General features: G+C 48.7%; 1 protein-coding gene across 1 annotated transcript; it reads left to right on the forward strand.

Annotated features, from left to right (window-relative positions):
- The first annotated feature begins 3,448 nt into the window (after positions 1-3,448).
- On the forward strand, positions 3,449-23,831 carry LOC138265094 (brain acid soluble protein 1-like). Its single transcript, XM_069212634.1, has 2 exons — positions 3,449-3,562; positions 23,463-23,831. The coding sequence occupies exons 1-2, from the start codon at positions 3,449-3,451 to the stop codon at positions 23,829-23,831; spliced, it is 483 nt and encodes a 160-aa protein (XP_069068735.1).
- Positions 23,832-24,051: the final 220 nt, after the last annotated feature.

Below are 24,051 nucleotides of genomic sequence, written 5' to 3' on the forward strand. Positions count from 1 at the left end.
ACTAGCCAGGCCCTCTGTTGTTGAAGTTGTGACATCAGCTGGGGTATGGTGCTGTTCTGCATTATGAAGGAATCATGAGCTGATCTAGGAAAACAGACACAGTTGTTTGAGCTGTAGAGATTTTGTGTTGCAATAGACTTGTTCAGAGGCCTACGATGACACCAAGGCAACATGTGTGCCATCAATGGCTCCCACTACATGTTGGAGGTGGGTAAAATCATAGAAGTCAGCCTTCACATTGGCTAAATCCTCATGCTGGGTGAACCTGACTTAGCTGTCAATGTGCTTCAACATTGCTGAGAGGAAATCTCTCAACACCAGACTGAACATAGGTTCGGACATACCACCAGATAGGGCAAGGGAATGTTGGAAGGACCCTGTGTCCAGGAGTGCAACACTGCCATGACTTGAACAATGTGTGATATGCAGTATGGATTACTGTTTGCTGGCATCACATCTGGCTCCAACTGACAGCATACATGTACTATTGTTTGCCTATTCAGACAGTACAGCCTGATAATGTGGTGCTCCTCCTTGGTCTGAAGGTATGGCAATGGATGGGAGACAGGAGGTTGTTGCATCCTCCCTCTCCCAGGGTACCTATGTGTGAAAATAACATGATTTGGAACATTATTCATTGTGTCCAAACCAATATACATGATGCATACCAACAAAATCATGTGACAAAGCATTTCTGACTGGAAATGCATTACATCCAGTACACATCGCAGCTGGCAACTACACAAGGGTTAAATGTGACACCCATGTGTCCACAACATGGATTCAGGTGACACCCAACTATCTGCTACTCAATTGCCCCTTGAAATGTGGCAGTCTTTTCCGACCACCAAAAATACTATCAGAGGTGGTGGACAGCTCACCACAGTCATATGCCATCTGTGACCTAAAACACAATACACTGATGGGGGTTGTGTAGCAGGACCTACACAACAAGACAGATTCAGGATGGCTGTGATTATCCTACACATATAGTGGGTCATTTTGACATTGGCAGTAACCAGCGCTTAACGCCGTGGTGACTACCGGCAATGTACTGCCCTGGAGGCAACCATCCGTCCACCAGATTCGAGCACTGCCTGACTTCCGCCACAATTAGGGCAGAAATCAGACAGTGTTCATGCTGGCGGATAGTGGTGACCTGGCGCTGGTAATACCAGCACCGCCCCGCCAGTAGAACGCTGCCAGCCATATTTTGCCCAGGAATAAGGCCTTGCAGGGTTCTGCTGGCGGGGCGGTGCTGGTGTTACCATCGCCTCTTCCCATTCCCTGCCGGACGACTTCCTCACCGGACAAGGTAACTCGGGTGTCCGACAGGGGAGTGGGTTGGGGGTGTTGTGAGTTTGTGTATGAATGTGTGAGTGGGAGTCTGCATGTCAGTGTGTATGAGTGCCTGAGTGGGTGTCTGGATGTCTGTATTGATGTGTGTAATCATGTGTGTTGGTATGTATGAGTGAATGCCTGTATGGCTGTGGGGGCAGTTGTGTGGTGGGTGCGTGTCTGCATGTGCATATGAATGGGTATTGTGTGTGTGAGTGTGTGCATATCTGTGGGTGTGTGCCTGTAGGAGGGGGCGATGGGTCAGTGTATGGATCGGGAGTGGGGGGTCAGTGTATGGATTGGGGTTGGGGGTCAGTGTATGGATCAGGGGTGGGAGCTGGTATTTGTAAGGGGGTGGGGGGCCAGGTACTTGTTGGGGGGTGGGGGACCCACCTGCGGGTGACAGGGAAGGAATTCCCTGCCACCGATAGTCCTACCACCATGATTTCTGTGGCGGTGCTGCCCTGCAGAAAACACGGCGGTAGGCCAGGTCAAAATCTTGCTGCCAGTACTCTGTGGGCCACCGGGTCGGACATTAAGATCTCTGGCCCGGCGGTTCATACCGCCTTGGCTGTATGAGTGGTGTTGTAGTGAGTTGCCATCGGCAAACTCGCCACGGTCATGATGTGGCGGTACATGATACCACCACATTTACCTTGACCGCCAGGGTCACATTGACCCCCATATTGTTGTTGAGAAACATTTTACAGGGCCATATACAGTATTTCAAACCACCAAAATGGCGGATACCTGACCTACTCCACTGGGCATCAAGTACCGCCCCAGCCACCGGCAGAAGTCATCCACACAGTGACCGGTACCAATCGTGGCATACACAGTCATAGGCTAAAGTTGTTGCCTGTGGCGGTCACGGGCCAACAGCCATGTCCATCGGCGGTGATAACCGCATATGTGATGTATGTGTACACCGCGTTTTGCAAAATCAGTCATTTAATTACTCACTGCTGTCAGCAATGAATGTATGATAGAGCAACTCATGCGGGAACCAGGCATGCCTTAACAATTTGGTCAGAACAACAACCGCGCTGTTTCCACGCATGCCTGTACCACAGATGTCTTTACAGCGATTTTTCATTGTAAAAGCATGCCTAGTAAAGGCATGGGTGGGAATAGCATGCGTAGTTCTATCATGCCACCCCCCACCCGCCCTAAGGCCCACAAGTACCTCATCACTAATACTTAAGCTACCACGACCCCTCTTGCTCTAAAACCAAAACTACCCAACCTCTCCACCCCATCCCTGATAACTGAACTACCTCCAAAATCCCCACCCACACTGAGCCCTAAAACCTTCCCTGACCACCCACCCTATAAACAACAGACCCCTCACCAGCCCTTAAAACATAACTACCCAACCCTTCCACCCTGTCCCTAAAACAAAACTACCCAACCCCCAAAAATAAAATCACCTGAATCCCCCCAGCCGCCCCTGAAAATAAAACTACCCCGACCTCTCACCCTGTCCCTAAAAATTGAACTACCCCGACACCCCTACCCACCGTGAGTCCTAAAACCTCCCCACCCAACGCCCACCCAAAAAACAAAATTATCCTTCCCCACTGCTAATAACAAAACTTCCCCGAATCCCCCACCCACCCTAAAAACAAAGTTACCCCAAACCCCAACCCATGCCCACTCAAAAATTCCCAAGCCCTTAATCCACCATACCCCTAAAAACTACCCCAACCCTGCCCAGCCCCACTTACCTGACCGCACCCTCTCCCAATCCACCCTAAAAAGTAAAATCCCAACAATCCCCACGCAGCCCCTAAAAAGAAATAGCCCAACCCCCTCACCCTGACCCTAAGACCTTTCTCCACCCCCAATCCTAGCAACTGCCCCCAATCCCACTTACTTGACCGCGTCCTCTCCAGATCCACTCTGCCTTTTTCTCTGCCTTAAACATGCATATACTTAGTTCTCAGCACATGCATGGCTAAGGCAGAGAAAAAGACAGTTGCTGTTTCAGCAAGCATGGTTGCTCTTGGGTGGGAAATATCTGCCTTGTTCCCAATGCGTTGTTCAGGACGCTTCCCGACAGAAACACCTCCACCACATCAGCTGCTGTGGGCCACCTGTGGGAGCAATCATGCCACAGCCAGGGGTTGAAAGGGCCCCTGCCTTCTCTTCAGAGGAGCTGGAGAAGATTGTGAACAAGGTTATTCCCCTTTATGATCAGCTCTATGGCTCACCAGAGAAGCAGGTAAGTACTTCAAAGCAGAATTGACTCTGTCCAACACCATTCTTTCCCTCCTTAAGGGCTACAGTGTGCACTTGTGTGCCAGTTAGACTTCTTGTGTGCCTGTTGTTGCAGTTTGTGTGGCATCAATGGGATGTACATGGTACAGTATTGGAGACCAGTACTATATGTTGTGGACATTCACATTGCATTGAATGATGTTTTTGAGGCCCTAGATCCTCCTTGTGTTGAATGCACATATCTAGGCAAGTATGTGCCATACAGTGGCATTTCTTTGTTTAAGGTGGTTGTCAATATTAGACAACATATATGTGCATGACAGCATCAGCTGTGTATGCATCTTGTCTGAGTTATTTGAGGATCTTGTAAGCAATGTGTACTGTGCCACTGATCTTTCCCCCCACCTCTGGCCTTGAAAACAGTTGTCTGGAAGGCATATCACGACTTTCTGTGGCCTGTAAGTGACCACACAAGCTACATGGCTGATGGCAACATGATATACTGTTGTGCATGGAAATGAGGGAAATGTGAGTGTCATACAGGTTCTATATCCTCAGCCTGCAAAGCCTAGAGCCTGGCAAATGTATCTCCCAGAATGGGACATACTCCAGTCTGTGGGAGAGTCATTGTGGATATCCAACTGTGGCACTGTGCCCATTCCCTGTAGACCTGCAGATCCTGTCATGTGGCCAGTATGAGGCTCTAGTGGCAAACCTTGCCCTGAATACCTCAGCCGTTCTGAGATAAATCCATGAATTAGTCCCTATGTACATTTTGCATCATTGTCAATGTGTGGCTTTGACTCATGGCAGGTCCCTTACTCTCACAGCTCTGTTTTCACCTTCACATAAGTCATATTTGTCCAGTACAGGCGTATTGCTCAACTGACAATCCCACAGTGCAGATAATGTGTACATTCCAGGGACGCCATGAAATGTGACTCAGTAGCTTGGTTGCATAGCAGAAATTGACCCAAACATACCTTTGTATGTTGGATGCCATCTCAGTAGGTTTACAACATATTTTCAATGTATGTTCTGTGGTGCAGGTGCATACCACAGAAACACACCCTGAAGTGGCATGAGTTGGAATTTGGTAGGCCACATGTTCACACATGCAGAGGGTATAGACTTTCCGAACCCACCATGCCAGCCCTTTCATATGCCACTCAAGTCTTAGGGTGAAGTCAGCACTATGGTAGTTGCCTGTAGGGACTTATACAGTGAGTCAATGTTGCAGAGTGTAACTGTTTATGACCAGTCAGGCCTAAGGAGTTTACCCTTCAGAAGCCACACTGATGTGTAATGTTTCATTATGGCTCTCATCACAGTACATGTTGCTGGAACATGGGCTACCTGATGTCAGTAGACTTGCTTAGTCATCGTAGGCCAGGAGCAGGGTAGTGCTGGAACATGGGCTACCTGATGTCAGTAGACGTGCTTAGTCATCGTAGGCCATGAGCAGGGTAGTGGGGCAGTATATAGATAACTCCAAAAGTGTGTAGTCGGGTCACTGTACTTATCGTACAGTGACCAGACCATTTGTGCCAAAACTTGCGTTTGTAATCTTTTGATTTGTCTCTTGCATCCATACATGTCAACGCCCATCACAATAAGGGGATTTGGAGAGCCATCGCCTGGAAAGTGCAAAACCCATGGGGTTGATAGCTGGAGGAGCATCCACTGTCAGAAAAGGTGGGAAGACATGAGATGTTGGGCCCTGGGAAATTTCTGGGGTCAGGCTGGGGCTGTCTTACAAATGTGGGTGCAGCGCACCTCGGGCTCTGAACCCCTAACGGCCCTCATTCTGGCAGTGGCCTACCCGGAGCTTGGTGGGCTTTTGTTGGAGCACAGCAGCCACAAGAGGGTGAGTACAGAGGATATCCCTGCATGTCACATAGCCAAGTTGATGTGTTAGTTTTTGACATCCCCCCATGATGACTGGGGATAGGCCATGTGTGACACACAAGATGAGTAACTGCTTGTGTGGGTACGGACTCTCGTACATACTGATGAGCCTTGCTCATTATACCAGGGACCGAGGACACAACCGAGTATAGTTCACAAACAACTTCCTCTCCAGAGCCAACACATGGCTGTGCACAGTGATCAATCAAGTAGTGCTGGTTGTTGTTGTGGGTGTAAATTGTACACAACAGTCCACCACTACTAGTCAGTGTTAGAGTCCAAACAAAATGAAAGGATGGATCACTGTTCTCAGCCATGTTTCTGCTTAAGTGAGTAAATTGCCATCTGCCCCCAAGTGGCCACTTGTGTTCAGTGTGTCATGAGTGCTGGTGCCTCACTACTGTTTGTCATGTGAAGATGGCCATCATACATGTTTCACAGCATACATTGTTCTTTGGGTGCAGCTGCAGACCAATACTTTCCCTTGGTAAGTGGGGAATGACCATTGACATGATTTGCATGACATCACTGTTGCCAAAATTCTGTTGTGCCTACATGTTAGCATGTGTTCCTTTCACTTTTGACAAATTATATTCACTGCTGTTTCGTGCATGGTCTACCTGTGCTCATGGGAGGATTTCTTTATTCTCTCACATATATGTGCATGCCAACATGTGTTTGGAACTGGACATATCACATGGGGCCACATTTCATGTGGTGCCACAGACAGGAGTATGTCACCATTGATTGTTGCTCACACATATCCTCACACGTCATTGCATGTCATTTGGCATGTACAACTGCAGTAGCAATGATGGACATGAAAGGTAGAACTACCGTTTTTTACCCACAATGTGCACTTCATGCCACTGATGTTACATCATGTACCATAGTGCTCTGTACATGTGGAATGGGGAAGGTTTGTTACCTGACTGCTGCCGTGCATCATGAGGTGGTTTGCAGTTATGCGGGACTCATACGTGGTTGGGTACATCCATTCATCCATGGACATGTGGGTTTGCAGGACCAAAATGGAGACAGTGATATAGCTTCCCATTGGGCAATATGTTGAGTGCCTTCTACAAGTACTTGAGAACCCGTGCTCCTCTCCAACATTCAAAGGACTATTGTCTTCTACTGATGCAATCAGAGTATGTAATTGTAAGTGGTGCATTAAAGGTGATTTCCCTGGGGCTAGCTGATCTATTGTGTTGTGGATTTTAGCGACATATCTCCCTGACACTTTGCACATTTTGTTTACAGTGTACATTTCCATGCCAAATGTGTGGTATATCTGAGCAACATTAGTACAACCTCCATGACAATTTACACATGGTGAAGTGAGCATTGTTGATTCCAGTGTAACATGGGTATTTCCATGTCACTTCCTTCAGGCTACAGCACTTCTGTCAGCAACATGCAGGATTTTGGACCATCATTTCTTATTATTGTGGTATTGTGTATGTGACAAATAGATGTATGCATGAACTTGTGTGGGATCTGTGGGGAACTCCTAATGGCCGCGGCGGAAGTGCGGCTGCATTGGCGGCCGCCCGGCGGTCCAACCTTGACGGGCAGCTTCAGCCGCCCGCCAATGTTGTAATGACCCCCTATATGCCCTACTCTTGAAGTCTTATTTCTCCTGGTTTGATCATTTAAGACAAATGAATGAGCAACCTTCTACAGTAATGTCCCCCACTTTAACTTAGACAATACAGGATGAGGTGTCAGTACTTCCAATACTGCTTGAGTTTGACCTACTTAAGGTTATTATTGCTGTCACTAACAGCAGTAAAAGGAAAGCGCCAGGCCCCATTGATGTCCCACTGGATATGTTTAGTGACAATATAGATCTATGGGAACCATTACCGACAAATGTCCTGAAAGCAGCTTCTAGAAGCGGGCTTCTTCTGATGTGTGGTCAGTCACTAGTAGTATGGATTTCAACAAAAGAGGACAGAACAGATCCAAGGTGCTGTGGGTTCATTTCTCTACTAGATTTAACAGTCAAGCATATGAGAGAATTCTGCTATCTAGGATTAAATACTTATTTTGAGTCATGTATTATATGGTGTTGGCACTTCTGAACAATGTTCAAATCTAAATCCATTAAGCATTAAATACAAAATGGAAAAATGCACTATGTATCACGCCTTCGTAGACTTTTTGAGTGCCTTCGACTATGTCAGTTATTCTAAGTTGTGGGCCCTCACAGTCAATATGTGGGTCAATAATTCTATTGTCTCATTTTTTAGGCGGCTGTGTTGTTGCAATAAAGCTAGAGTCTGTTACAGTAGAAATGGAGAGTGTACTGAACGATTCAGAGTCTATAAGGGAGTGAGGCAGTGATGTATCTTAGCCCCGTTCCTTTTTACATTTTATATGAATAACATTGATCAGTTATTAATGGATGAGGGCAAGGACAAACCCATAATTGGTTCACTTTCAAGCTTTTTCACTGGTACACGAATTAGGCCCTCATTATGAACACGGAGGTCGAAACTGTTGTGCTCATGCTGGCGGTCTTACTAGTGACCGCCAGCTCCCCTGGAACCCCACCGGCCGTATTAAGAAAATTCTTCTGGGCTGGGACATTGACGGCGGCTCCACATGGAGCCATCGCCAATGCCTCGGTGCGGCGGGTGAAGCTGCACCAGTTGTGCAGATCAGTGGCTGTAAATCGGGCAGTGACCTGCACGATGGGGCCCCCAGGTGTGCCCAGGTGCACCCCTTCCGCCAGCCTGCAGGGAAAGGCTGGGGACTGAGGGATTATTATCCGAGGGGCAGCACCGCTGCCTTGTCGGATGATGATGCAGACCGCCGTCAGCCTGCCTAATGGAGGCAGCCTGGTGCTGAGTGCGGGCCGCCTATGGTGGCCCTCCAAGGGTTCATTATGTGGCAGTGTGGGCCCACCGCTGGCATGGCGGCCCACACCGCCAAGATCATAATGACTGCCTTAGTCTTAAACAACTTTTAAATAATTTCATAATTGAAATGATGATTTGTGGTCAGCGACAAAGAGAGTATGGATACATTTCATAAATTGGACAAAAATTGCTAATGCTAATACCTTCTAATACCTGGGTCTGCATATTGATTCCTTAGGAACCTTGGGACAGCTTAAGGAAAATAAGAAGCTTCTACATGAGAAACATATTGCTGCAACGTTTACGTTTGTAATTTGCTTGGTTCAAAACTGAACAAGTAGATGTTAACTATAGACATGAGTAAATGTGTATTAGTGGCTTATTATGGTGTGGTTATTTAGGGACACACTAATGTGTGAAGCACGATAATTACCTTAGGAAAATGCTAGTTGTCGATCATTCTCCATATGCCATTCAGAACTAAGCAATCCATATTTTGAAGAGCGTATTAAATTAACTTAATTATTATTTTGGCACTATCTGGTCCAAACATGAAACTGCACTAAGCTGAGAGATTTCTTGTGACTTTCTCAAGATAAATCATGCAGATCAGATATGTTGGCTGCCAAAAATAATGATTTTGCGTCAGAATTTAGGTATCCCCCACATATTTTGAAGATCTAGCATCTACGTAGAGAATGAGCAAGGGGAACTTAATGCACTTTTTTGGCAGAGGAAGAGGAGAAGTCAGAGTGAAGACATATGGTCAAAAAGCCACAGTAATATCAACGTCACTTTTGTTAACTAATGATGGTATTCAAACGTATATCACAGTGGTTACAAATGTGTTACATAGATTTGTCCTAACAAGGTATCATCTAAATGTTGCACATATGCTGGTTATTTTTCCAGGAAATGATTAAATAAGGGGGGTTCTCCCATTGTGTTCTTGTGATGAAGTACTTATTTTATTTTAGGTTTTTATAATGTTCATATGAAAAATTATATGATGCAACTGTTGAAGAAGTACGTTTTATTCAATGTAGACACACTATTACTTTCCTACAACAATTGCCAATGAAAATTATTTGTGTATCTTTTATCAATTTTATCTGTCAGTCTAGTGTAATTAGAAGGTCACTAAATGTGTTAAAACTTTTTTAACTCTACTGTGACTAAGGGGGTGATTCCAACCGCCAACACAGCCCGCCACTTTAACACTCCGACCGCCACGGCGGGACACACAAACAGCGCGGCGGTCACCGCCAACAGTCAGGCGGCAGACAATGTAACGCCCACCCTATCACAACTCACCAATCCGCCACCTTTTCCGGGGCGGGAAGCCGCCGATAAAAACACGGCGGAAACAGACTACGAACGGGAAAATGCTCACCTCCATACACTCCACGAGGACGGAGGACAGCATGGAGCCCGAATTAAACATCCTACCAGCTATTGTCTACCTGCTCATCTACCACGAGTACGATCTCCGGCGCAGAAGACAACGGTGAGTACCGCACCTACGACACAGGGGAGGGGGGAGGAGAAAAGGTTACGGCCACACACATACGCCCCCCCCCAACCATCAACACACCAATGCAGAGCAACAACTGAGTGACACCCCCCAAACCCCCCTGAAAAATGCAAAGACATAATAAAAATGTTAGGTTAAATTTATGTAAAAATTAGGTTCATTGAAGTCATGGAACATTTACAAAATAAAATATCAAACCATAAATAATGAACAGTGCGAAAGCTTTGTATAAATCAATGAGTCCATCTCAGTTTTTCGAATATCCACAGTCCGTGGGCCAATGTCCACCAAACACATGGGCAAAGCCCACACAGGAGACCTGAGTCCGTTGGAGAGAACACTGCTGGGGCTTCAGATGACAAAACGACAGGCACCTCAGGGGGAAGGTAAGGGGGGGCACCTCAGCACCATGAGTCCACGACGCCAGAACCACGAAGGGGCCACCATGCCCACTGTCCCATCCTGGGGAGTGCAAAGCCACAGTCTCTCAAGTCTCTACAGTGGGTGGGTTGCCCACTGTTTCATCCTGGGGAGTGCAAAGCCACAGTCTCTCAAGTGGATAACAGTCTCCACTGGTTCTGGAGGAGGCAGGGTGCCCAGAGTGCAGCGTGAACACTAGCTCGAGACAGAACCGGCACTGTCAATGGGCCAGCGGTGCTTGACAGGAAGGGCCCAGAGGAGCGGTGCTTGACAGGAAGGGCCCAGCGGAGCGGTGCTTGAGATGAAGGGCCCAGCGGAGCGGTGCTTGACAGGAAGGGCCCAGCGGAGCGGTGCTTGACAGGAAGGGCCCAGCGGAGCAGTGCTTGTGATGAAGGGCCCAACGGAGCGGTGCTTGACAGGAAGGGCCCAGCGGAGCGGTGCTTGACAGGAAGGGCCCAGCGGAGCGGTGCTTGAGACGGCGGGGCCCAGCGGAGCGGTGCTTGACAGGAAGGGCCCAGCGGAGCGGTGCTTGACAGGAAGGGCCCAGCGGAGTGGTGCTTGACAGGAAGGGCCCAGCGGAGCGGTGCTTGAGACGGCGGGGCCCAGCGGAGCGGTGCTTGACAGGAAGGGCCCAGCGGAGCGGTGCTTGAGATGAAGGGCCCAGCGGAGCAGTGCTTGACAGGAAGGGCCCAGCGGAGCGGTGCTTGACAGGAAGGGCCCAGCGGAGCGGTGCTTGAGATGAAGGGCCCAGCGGAGCGGTGCTTGACAGGAAGGGCCCAGCGGAGCGGTGCTTGACAGGAAGGGCCCAGCGGAGCGGTGCTTGAGACGGCGGGGCCCTGTTCAGCGGTGCCTTTTTTAACGGCGGGGCCCTGTTCAGCGGTGCCTTTCTTCACGGCGGGGCCCTGTTCAGCGGTGCCTTTCTTCACGGCAGGGCCCTGTTCAGCGGTGCCTTTCTTCACGGCGGGGCCCTGTTCAGCGGTGCCTTTCTTCATGGCGGGGACCTGTTCAGCGGTGCCTTTCTTCACGGCGGGGCCCTGTTCAGCGGTGCCTTTCTTCACGGCGGGGCCCTGTTCAGCGGTGCCTTTCTTCACGGTGGGGCCCTGTTAAGCGGTGCCTTTCTTCACGGCGGGGACCTCTTCAGCGGTGCCTTTCTTCACGGCGGGGACCTCTTCAGCGGTGCTTGTCCAGTCATTCAGGGGAGCCAGACCTGGCCAGGACTCCCCTGCTTAGTCGCCCTCCGACCGTGCAGTTGCTGGACCCTTCTGTGACGGAGTCCTGGGCCCGTGGGTGTCCTTCGTCACACGCGGGATGGGGCTTGTGGGGCCCTCCTGGTCCGCGCCCCTGCTGGCTGACTTCTCCGCCCTGCTTCCCTTGCCCTCCTTCGATGAGGCTCTCTGGCCCTTGCCTCCCCTGGATGTTGTGGCAGGTGACGGCCCAGGACTTTGCTCCTTGGGGGCAGCCGTGTCAGTCTTCTCGCGGCGGCCCTTGATTTTACGGGTCCTCTTTCCAGGGGGGGGCTGGCTGTCCCCTTGCTGCTGGCCGATGTATCAGTGCTGGGAAAGGGGGGACTCCAAAACCCGTGCACAATACTGACACTTGAAGCAGGGCTGGTGGTGGCTGAGGTGCTCTTCGGACTCTTACCAGATGGAGGGGGTGGGTCAGGTGGGGCAAAGAGGTTAAGTTTAGAGAGGTAAAGTTTTTTAGGACCAATGTAAAGGGTAGGTGCAGTGGGAATGGGAGTGGAGGAAGAGGATGTGGTTGTAGGAGAGTCAGGTGTGCTGTCTTTGGGTGCAGGTGCTTGTGACGTAGGCTGTCGTGAGGTGGTTGGCTGTTGTGTGGGTGGCTGCCTGCGTTTGTGTGTCTTGGAAGAGGGGGTGACAGACACAGTGGGAGAGGACACAGGGGGCGTGTAAATGGCAGTGGGGGTGGTGACTGCACGTGTGCGGACTGTACTGGAGGGTGTGCTGGTGATGGAAGTACTGGCTGATGGTGGTGTGCATGCAGGTGTAAGTGGAGACGTCACAGGGAGGGAGGAGGGAGACAAGGAGGAGGGGGACACAGAGGTGGTAGTGACTGTTGGCATGTCTGCATCTGGGTGTTGCTTGGGTGAATGCTTGTGGGATCTGTGGTGCTTATGTCTGGATGAGCTGCCCTTGGGTGTTGAGGTGTGTGCAGGCTGGTCTGATGGTGTGGATGGGATAGGCTGAGGAACAGGAGACAGAGACAGGGTGGAGTCAGTCAGAAGAGGGAGGCTGGAAACAGGGACAATGGCTGCCGTCAGTGCTGAGGCCAGAGTATTGAACGATCGTTGATGGGCAGCCTGACCCGAATGAATGCCCTCCAGGTATGCATTGCTCCGATGCACCTCCCTCTCTACACCCTGGATGGCATTCAAAAGGGTAGACTGCCCAACAATGATGGTCTGTAGGAGGTCAATGACCTCCTCACTGAGGGCAGCAGGGGTAACTGGGGCAGGGCCTGAGGTGCCTGGGGCGAAGGAGATGCCCGCCTTCTTGGGCGAGCGGGCACAGAGCGAAGGCTGAGGGGCTGCTGGGAGGGCGGAGCTGGTGCGCTGGGTGGCAGCTGTACCTGTAGAGGCGGGGGCCCGGATGTTGCCGCCACCGCTAGGGAGCTCCCATCCGATGACGTGTCAGTGTCGCTGGTGTCACCACGGGTCCACGTTGTGGTGCTCCCCTCGCCCTCCGTATCACTTGGGACCTCGGTGTCTGTACCATGGCCCACCGGGGCCTTGTGAGTCGCAGCTCCCTCGTGCTCCGATGGCAATTCTCCTCCGCCTGATGATGCTAATGCACACATGCACAAGAAGATAAAGAAAAAGGGTGGGGGGAGAAATAAAAACAGGTTGAGTGCATGCATTGTCAACACCGTTGGCGGAGAGGACAGACACAGGAGCCTCATGCACTAAGCCGCGCAATCGGGGTACACTACTCAGTACTTGTGACTAGGCCAACAGGTCTATGGACAAAAAATGCGCAAATGGGTGATGCTGGACCATCGATTGCTGTACTTGTCACCCTACAGAGGTGGGGGGCGGGGGCACAGGGCCATGCCTAAAGGAGGGGACTACACTACAGAAAGCGCCCTGGCCTAATGTCACCCACAGCCCTCCTCCCCCACCCAGACGCCTCCACTGCGTGTAAAGATAGCAGAATGTGCTGGTACTCACCCCCTTGTGTCTGCTGTGATGTCCTCACGCGCCCATCCAAATCGGGGTAGGCCACCGCCAGGATCCGGGACATCAGGGGGGTCAAGGTACGACTGGCACCCCTCCTATGTTGGGAGGCCATCCCCAGCAGAGACTCTGCGGTCTTCCTGGTCCCACAGTGGATGTCCTCCCACCTCTTGCGGCAGTGGGTGCCCCGTCTGTTGTGGACCCCCAGGGCCTGGACTTCCTTGGTGATGGCACGCCAAATGTCGACTTTCTGATGGGCGCTGACCTATTTGACATGTACAGGGTGGAATAGGAAATATCATCATGTTTCTGTATGTTAGATGTGATTACCCCCCCCTCCCCAACCTTGCCATGTGGCACATGCTCTCATATGTCGTGCCTTGCACTCCTCATTCTCTCTCCTCCCCACCATCTTACATCCACCCCACTCAACACAGGCATAGCCCATTCAACGTGCACCCTGTGTACTTACCTGTTGGTCTGGAGGACCGTAGAGTAGCGCATACTGGAGGAGGACCCCATCCACAAGTTTCTCCAACTCTTCAGAAGTGAAGGCAGGGGCCCTTTCCCCAGTTGCAGCAGCCATTGTCTCTTCCAGACCGAGGTCGCAGCAGCACTTGCAGTATAGGTCCTCTCCTGTGGATGATCAGGTCTCGAGTGATTAATCAGAGTGACGATCCTTTGCCATAGCTCCGCCTTCCTGGCTATTGTGGTGTGCTGCATCTGTGTGCCGAAGAGCTGGGGCTCTACCCTTAATATTTCCTTCACCATGACCCTGAGTTCTTGGTCCGAGAACCTGGGGTGTCTTTGGGGTGCCATGGGGTGGTGTGGATGAGGTGTGGGGTGGTGTTCGTGGTGATGTGAGTGGTGGTGTGTGGTGATGTGTGCGTAGATGTGGTGTGGGTGATGATGTTGGGTTCCTGTGTGTGTTGTGATTTGTGTTCCCTGTGCTCTCTCTCTGTGTATTGCGCCTTGTCTCTGAATTTCTGGTTGTAGGGGTTTGTGGGTGATGTGGGTGTGTGTTTTATATGGTGATGGGTGTGTGGGAGTGGTGTTTGTATGTGTCTCAGGTGTGTGTATTTCAAATTGTCCAATGTGGCTGTGTTTTGTATGTGTGTGTGTATTTTGACCGCGGCGGTGTGTACCGCCAATGGAATACCGCGGTTGTAAGACCGCCGCGTGGATTCGTGGGTCGTAATGGCATGGGCGTGTTTGTGTTGGCGTGACGGTGGAGGTTTGGTCATGTCCAGTTTATCGCTGCCCGCTGATGAGGCAGCCTTCCGTGGATGTCGGGTTTTTGGCGGTTTGCCAGTTGGAGGTCAGAATGACTGTGGCGGTTTACCGCGGCGGTATAATGGCGGACTTCTGACCGGCGGAAAGGGCCTTTTACCGCCGAGGTCAGAATGACCCCCTAAGTGTTTTTATCTTTATGGCCATTATGTTTTTACCAGTTATGTTGTCGTTTCCATAGACATGATGCGTTCCTTTCGGTTTTATGTGTTTTTATTTGCTTTGAAATGTTTATGATTGTGCATTTTAAACAAATGTATGAATTGCAATGTATTCTGTCTTTTATGTGTAAAGGTTATTTGATTGATTGAGTAGTCTTTTTCATATTATTGTCAATATATTCTTGTAGGAAACATTTGCTCATGTGTGCTATTTTTAACATATCATTTAATAGATAGTTAATGTCAGAAAATCTTATTGGTTCAGGGAGATTCTTTGCATTGATTACTTTTTCTATTGATGTTTTTTTTTAAGTTAGGTACCTGAAAGTGAGAAAAGGAAACTGTGGTCAGATATCCAGACCAAAATGTGCGCAGTGGGTGTTGCGCAGCGCTCTGTGGAGGAGATACGCAAGAGATGGTATGACCTGCATTCCCGTACCAAAGAAAGGGTAGCCAGCAGGCTAAAGGAGGCAAGGAGCATCGAAGGAGGACCACCCACCCAAACACCGTCCACACCAATGGAAGATATGGTGGAGTCCACACTGCTACCTGAAGTTGTCAGTGGTGTCACTGACATTGACACCTCAGGGATACCCAGCACCAGCAAAGGTAAGGCCACCAATGATGTGTATACCCATATGTGCATGTACAAATTCCCACTAGGAAATAGCTATTACTTAGATTCATTGTGATACGTAGTCCATGCCACATCTTACATAAAACCCAACTATCCCTTAAGGGAATGGTAGTCCACAACCCTAAAGTCAAAATAACACATTAAAAGCAAGTTTGTGTTCAGCCACATAGAGAAACAACACACACAACTCACAGTGATATGATGACAGAGCACAATTTTTACTATTGTGCAACTTATTGAGATATTTATACACAATTGAGATGCTGCACATTGTAGTTGCAGATGTACCATTCCCTGCTGCAGCAGAAGGTGGAAATGTGGGGGATGTTAAAAAACATTCACCGTCCGACTCCAACACAAGTGAGTCTTTCAGTATTGCACCAACTAGATGCAGGGAAGGGTGTTACCTCTCCCAGAGTATAACCAGGATTCAGATGAGATGCTGGATGAAGTCCCCACACCACTTCCAGAGGCTAGATCCACAGAAAGACAGCAGTCCCTGCCCCAGAGTCAGTCAACTCCCCTCAGGAGGCGTCACGATGCAGGCAGACAGTGCACAGAGGAAGGAGAGAGCCCATCAATCTTCAGCTGCCTTGAAGCTTCCATGCTGAAATTGCAGCGCCTGCAATGCACACACATGAGGTTAATGCACAGGCAGTTGGTGGCAATCAATCTGAACATGGGCACAATACACAGGCAGCTTAAGTCTCACAGTGACAATATGGGAGAACTGCCAGGCAGATGGATGCACTCAATGAAAACATTGCATGTCGCAATCAGCATCTCGCAAATTGCGCCAGGAATTTGCGGATCGCTTTCAGCGAATCGCAAAGCTTTGTCGCAGTTTGCATCTCACAAATAGCGATTCGGTAAATCATGTTGCATATTGCGATACGCTATTTGTGACACGCAAAACCATGTAATATTCGGAAAAATTTGCAAATTTAGCAATTCCTTATTTTCACACTGTGACTGCCTTTCATACATTGAGGGAGGCATTTTTGCATTCGCAAACAGCGTTTTTTTGCAATTCGCACCATTTGTAAATGCAATAAAGTTTGATACATCTGGCCCTAAGACCCATATTTATACTTTTTTAGCACCCCATTTGCGTAATTTTTTGACGCAAAATCGGCGCAAGCGTACAAAATACTTACAAAATACAATAGTATTTTGTAAGTTTGTGCTGTTTTTACATAAAAAAAATGACGCAAATGCGGTGCTAGAAAAGCATAAATATGGGCCTTAGTTGTTGGTTGAGGTGGTTACGGACCCACCTCAAGTAATAGCCACAATCCTTGTCACATTGACCTAGTAAAGTCACCAACTTAAATTGAGATCAACCCTTGGCACCTGTGGCATAGATCAGACAGCCTTAACTTTGAGGCAAAGTGTTGAGTATGTAGGCCGTACTACAACAGCTAAAGCACAGTATAATAAACAAACTGACACAAAAATGGCAAAAATTTAATAAAGAGAATCAAAGAAATACTGTTTAAAGAACAGGCACTAGGCGCACGCAATTTGACACTGATGTTGATGGACACTGGGTTGGATACACTGACTAGGCTCATGTTAATCAAAGATTTTACCTTCCGACTTCAGTTATTTAAGTCCCAATCAACAATAGGAGTGCACTTTTAAAGAGTTCAGGATTTCAGGGGAGGCACTTAAGAGAATCACAATGTGGCAGACAAAGGCTAATGGAGGGTCCAGTCCAGATGCAGTTGCCACTGGTAAGCTAGACAGTTGCAGAAAAAGGCCTCTGGTAGCTTGTTGTGTCGCTTTAACAGGTGAGACTTATGGCCCTCGGAATCCAGTTCTTCATCTCGGGTACAAGAGAAACAGTAGGTCCAGTTTTCTAGGACTCTTTGTAAGTTGCAGACAGCAGTTTTAGTTCTCTTCTAAAATTCCCTAGTTACAGGAGTGTTCTGAAATGGGTGCCTCATTTATGCCACTGGTGGGAAGGCCACATTCATGCCACTGGTAGGAATGCCCCCTGGGTCATCCTAACAAATGTTCCAGGGTCTAACTGTACCCACTTTTGGAATTTCCAAGATGACTGAGGTCTTTGGACATACTAAAAAAGAACTTTGAGGGCTGGGGTCTGCATGGGGAGTGTACTATGGTAATTGTAGTGTAATCCTATGTCTATCACCAAACACCAGTGTTAGGTAGTCCCTGTACCCACAACAACCCTGGAGACAGAACAAAGCTGAGTTTTCAGCAACCAGATATGGGATACAAAAGAATTGTTTTGACATCTCAACTTTGCCCTTTGAAGCACACTCTAATTATTATACGTAAACCCAGCAGACATGCCAAACTAGTTGTGCCACTTTAGTGTCAAATAGAAGCCCACTGTGATTGGCACCCAACTGGCTGGAGGACAAAAGAAGGGTGCCTTTCAAGCACAACTGACATGTTAAAGTCAAAACAGATCCTCCCAGACACCTTGCATATTCAGTCAAGTTCAAGTGGGTCATCTCTGCCCATTCAGGTGATCCTATTGTTTGTTCCTGGGAGCAAGTTCACACCTCATCCATGTATTTTGAAATGCTAATTACTGGCTTGCTGAAATGTGAGAGCAAAGTGTAGTTTTAACTTCCAAGAACTTCAAGCAGGGCAACAGTAACTTTTAAAAAATTACTTTTCCGTAACACTTAAAGAAAATCTGACTTCATCATTGAATTAGATTTGTAATAATTTTTTTTAATGGTTTACTTATTTTTCTACGTAGTCCTTTTCCGTGAGATACAGCAATTGTATTTAACATTGAATTACAGGGTGTTCCTGTGGAACAGCCAGCCTACAGTGAAAACAGCTCTGAGGTGCTAGTCACTGTAGTGACATGTTTAAAGTCTAGGGGCCAGATGTATCAAGCTCCCGGTTTGCATTTCTTAAATAAAAATTTTAAAGAAATTACTATTTAAGAAAAGCAAAATGGGATGTATGAAAATTGCGAGTCGGTAATAGCGATTTCTTAAAATTCTCAATCGCTATTACCGAATCGCAATTAGGGAATGGGACTCCATTCATCCTTATGGGCCTGTTTGCGAATTCCAGTTAGGAATTCGCAAATTAGTTAATGCAGACCCCAGGGTGCTGGGGGACTAACGCTCCCCTTGATGCACCCCAATAAAATATTTATGGACATGTAAAGCGCAAGTGCGCTACAAGTCATTTTTAAGAATGTATTTTTAATTGCACATGCTTACCACCAAATTTGAGATTGTGGTACTTGCATTTCCTAAATGACAAATTTGCATTTAGGAAATGCATGATACATTTGAATATGAAATCGCAAATAGGTATTCCCTATTTGCTATTACCTATTTAGGGAATCACAAATTGCGATTCCTTAAAGTTGCACTGCCAATTCCTTTCATAAAACATGAAAGGCGATTTTACATTTGCAAACAGTGGAATTTTGCAATTCGCACCGTTTGCAAATGCAAAATCCTTTGATACATCTGGCCCTTCATCTCCTACTTTTTAATGCCGTGGACAAATAGGCTGACTTAGGGGTGACATAAATAATTGAAATCAAGGTTAAGGCCTGTCAGAAAGAGATATTTGACAGGTTGAATTTGCAGTTACAACATGGAAAGCCAGGCTACTGCTGGTAGGCATTCAGTCATGTTTAAATTGTCACTGTAATGGATGGCACAATAAGTGCTCCATCCACTTGGGACATTTAACCTACAGGCACAAGGTAATCTTGGCACTGTATACTAGGGATTTATAAGTATGTTAAATATGCCAATTGTGTATGTCCAGTTCCATCATATGTAAAGGTGGAGCACATGCACTTTACCACTGGTTAGCAGGGGTAAAGAGAACAGAGTTCTGTAGCCAGAAAAGTATGATTTGGCTAAACGGCAAAGAAATCAAAAGTGACCATGCAGAAAAGCCAACAGTTGGCTCATTTATTATTTACAGCTTATGTATTCCATTAAAAGTGATTAGTATGTTCCAGCTTCTTGAAGTTTTGTAAGTTGCCTCTTCAAAGTTCGTCATTTTAACTGTTTCTGAGAAAAAAGTTGTTAAAAATGTATTTTTTTAAAATGCACACACACAGTCTAGTGTTTAAAAGAGGAACTATTAGTTTCAGTTGCGGCAAAATGTGGGTTTCTAAATTTTTGAATTATTTTTTTCTGTTTATGCTGTTTAAAAGAAAGCAAACGATACAAAATAATCCTGTTTTTGTCAAATACTTTTTGTATATTTACCTAAAAAAATTATGTAACTATTTTTTTATTAAACTCCTCCAATTTAGTAATGTTGGTAAGCCAAGATAACAGAAGAGTATTGTATATCACTCGCTTATGTAGATTTCTTTTGAACCAATGTCTAAAATGTATAGTTTTCTAATGTTATAGTTATTATGCTATAATCAATGTTCAGTACTAAAAACTGTTGGCTAAATGTAAAAAAAACTCCTTTGATGACCTCATGGCCAACTGCAGTTTGTACTCTCTGAAGTTCTCCTCAGCACAAACACACTCCAAGCACTCTACCACTGTTATAGTATTTTTAATATTAAACATAAAAGCCCTCATTATGACTCAAGCGGTAAATCCCACTTACCCCCATGCTGACGGCTGCCAACTTACAGCTGAGGTGGCGAATATCCATTCACCATATTATGACACACACACACCGATCTGACAGAATACAGCCACATACACAAATCCGCCATACTAAAGGTCAATGATAAACTGGCGGTATCAAAACCCACACCATTACGCCAACAGAACAACGCCCATCACATTATGACCCACGAATCACCACGGCAGCCATTCAACGGCAGTAAACCATTGGCAGTACATACTGCTGCACTCAGAATAGACACCCACAGACAAAACAACACCACATTGGACAATTCAAACAACACACACCTGACACCCATACACACACACCACACACACATGCACCCACACCACTATAAAACACACACCCACAGTACCCACAACCCCTTATGAATACAAATCATTGGCACAAGACTGACACCAAGACCACTGCCACAACTAGTTATACACACTACATACACCCATACATCCCTGACGCACCCCACTTCACACACACCAACACACTACCCAACACACCCTCACCACACACATTACATAAAACCCATGGCATCACAAAGGCACCCCCGTTTCACTGAGGAGGAGTTAAAGGTCATGGTGGAAGACATCGTCAGGGTAGAGCCACAGCTATTTGGAGCAGAGGTGCAACAAATATCAATAGCCAGGAAGATGGAGCTATGGTGAAGAATCGTGGACGGGGTCAATGCTGTGGGACAGCACCACAGAACAAGGGATGACATCAGGAAGAGGTGGAATAATCTACAGGGGAAGGTACGTTGCATAGCAGCAAGACACCAGCTCACAATCCAGAGGACTGGCGGTGGACCCCCACCTCCTCCCCCACAACTCATGGCATGGGAGGCCTGGCCGGAGTCAGAGGAGGACAGGCCTCTACTATTATCACTACCTACCTGCATGTCATCACATACCCTCACCCTCACTGCCATCACTCCACTACATCCCACACTCCACCAACACATCTCACTAATCCGAATGCCAAACCCTGCATGCTGTACCAATGCATGGACACCCCTCATAGCCCTGCATGGACACCCATCACTAAAGCATGAACAGCATAGAGAACTAACAATCCCACCATACACTAACATACAAAAGTGAAAGCTGGTAGGGCAAAACCAACCATAGAGGGGAAGCCAGGGATGTACAATATGTTATACACATTAACCATAACACTTCTTTTACATCCTCACAGGTACCCCAGACAATGCCACCGGAAAGGAGGTGCCAGCACTATTTAGTCCCCCAACAAAAGAGGCCCACAGTGATGACAGTAACTCTGGACTTCAGGATCTGGAGGATCCAACCTGGCCCATCATGGACCACTGGACAGCCGGTTACCCAAGCCCAGTCACACACAACCCCAGGCCTCCCCCTTCAGGAAACACCACAACAGCACCCACCCAGCGTACCCACACCTCTGTCCCCAGGACACGTCAATCAGCAGTGTGTCCACCTCTACAGGGACCCCAGGCCACACCTCTCACACAAGACAATCAGGGTCCTAGGGTCAGTGGCAGTGGGCACACGGTTCAGGAAACAGAGGCACAGGCCACCAGGGAAACTGGTAGGAGTGCTGTGCACCGGTGGAGGACAGTCCCAGGGAACCGACTCTCCAGGAGGCACTCTCTGAGAACCTGGGAGCCTACCAACATTCCTAGGACATGATGGGCCAGATCTTGGACAACGTGCAGAGAACAGGCAGCTGCAGGAGGGACAGTACCAGGGGATCAGGGAGGACTTGCAGGCCATCAACAACACCCTGATCTCCATAGTAGGGGTGCTGGCAGACATGGCTAACATTATGAGGGAGGCAGTCTCACACCAGCGGGCCCCTGCCACTAGCCAGTCATCTGAACAGCCATCCACTTCCGCTAGTGGCCTGGAGGCCCAGCCCCCGGACTCACAGGCCAACAGCACCCTTCCCCCTTCAGAAGGTGAACCACCCCACAAACGTTTCCTGTGATCCAGACAGAAGCCAGAGGTACTTGCCAAGACCCACCAGGCAGTCAATCATTGTGAATGCCACCCAGGAACTGGCATCCCAGATGCAGCAATGCAATGCATTCCTGGACAGCATTCACAGTGGATTGGCGGCCCAACAGAGATCAATTCAGGCTATGGCCTTCTCTCTGATGTCATCCATTGTCCCTGTTTCTACTGCCCCCCCTGCAACTTCCACTTCCCAGTCCCATTCTTCTCAACCCAACCCATCCCATGCACACATACAGACAAGCATGGACACAAGACAACATCCAAGAGTAGCACAGGCAAACCCAGGCACCACACTTCATCCCACAAGCACTCACACAAACACCATACAGTTGCAGACAGGAAAACATCCAATCTCTCCCTCTCCTCCTCCTCCTCCTCCACCAATTCCCTCCCAGTCACGTCCACACTCACACCTGCATGCACTACATCAACATCTACTACCAGCATCACCATACCAACCAGAACACATACCTCACTGGCAGACACATCCCCAACATCCATGCACGCTTCCCCTCTGTCCTCTCCCACTGTGTCTGCCCCCCTCCTAAAGGACACAAACGTAAGCACTCAGACACCCAACAGCCATCCACTTCACATCAGAATACAGCCCATGCACCTGCACCCAAATCCAGCAGACATACACCTCCAACAACCACTCCCTTAGCCTCCACTCCCATTACTACTCCCTCCTCCTGCCCCAACGTCCCTAAAAAGCTTTCCCTTTCCCAACTTGACCTCTTCCCTCCCTTCCCCCCGTCCTGCATGTATGAGCAGGATACAAAGGTCACAGCCCAGCACCTCAGCCAAACAGTCCACGGGGACAATGGTAGCACCACCTACTCGTGTTGGTAAGGATACCACACCTCCAGGCAAGAAGGGGAAGGAGCCTGCACCACCAGGCAAGAAGGGGAAGGAGCCTGCACCACCAGGCAAGAAGGGGAAGGAGTCTGCACCACCAGGCAGGAAAGGGAAGAACCCATCCACCTCTGCAAGGAATGGTGAGGGATCTGCACCCATGTACTGGAGGAGACGAAGCCCTCTACAGCAGTGGAGGCTGTCAGGGTGACTCCTACATCACCACCAGCTGTCACGGGCCCCCACTGCCAGCTGATGAATTGCAGCCATCAGAAAGTGCAGAGGCTGCCCAGGAGGCTCATCCATCCTCCACCACACTGCAGCCATCAGAAAGTGAAGAGGCGGCCCAGGAGGCTCCTCCATCCACCACTACACTGCAGCCATCAGAAAGTGCAGAGGCTGCTCAGAAGGCTCCTCCATCCACCACCACACTGCAGCCATCAGAAAGTGCAGAGGCTGCCCAGGAGGCTCATCCATCCTCCACCACACTGCAGCCATCAGAAAGTGAAGAGGCGGCCCAGGAGGCTCCTCCATCCACCACTACACTGCAGCCATCAGAAAGTGCAGAGGCTGCTCAGAAGGCTCCTCCATCCACCACCACACTGCAGCCATCCAAAAGTGAAGAGGCGGCCCAGGAGGCTCCTCCATCCACCACTACACTGCAGCCATCAGAAAGTGCAGAGGCTGCTCAGAAGGCTCCTTCATCCACCACCACACTGCAGCCATCCAAAAGTGCAGAGGCGGCCCAGGAGGCTCCTCCATCCACCACCACACTACAGTCATTATCGCCAGCAGATGCCATGTAGGCCACACTACAGGGGCTGATGTACGAGTTGCCCCCTCCACTACAGAAACTGTGGCCTTGGACTCCCCAGGACAGAGCAATGGGCAAGTTGCCCCCTCCAGAACCAGTGAGAAAGTCACCCACTTGAGAGACTATGGCCTTTGAGTCCCAATGACAGAGTAGTGGGCAAGTTGCCCACTCCCAAACCAGTGGGAAAGTCACCCACTCCAGAGACTGTGGCC

Source organism: Pleurodeles waltl, chromosome 11 (assembly GCF_031143425.1).
Source record: "Pleurodeles waltl isolate 20211129_DDA chromosome 11, aPleWal1.hap1.20221129, whole genome shotgun sequence".
Taxonomy (NCBI): domain Eukaryota; kingdom Metazoa; phylum Chordata; class Amphibia; order Caudata; family Salamandridae; genus Pleurodeles; species Pleurodeles waltl.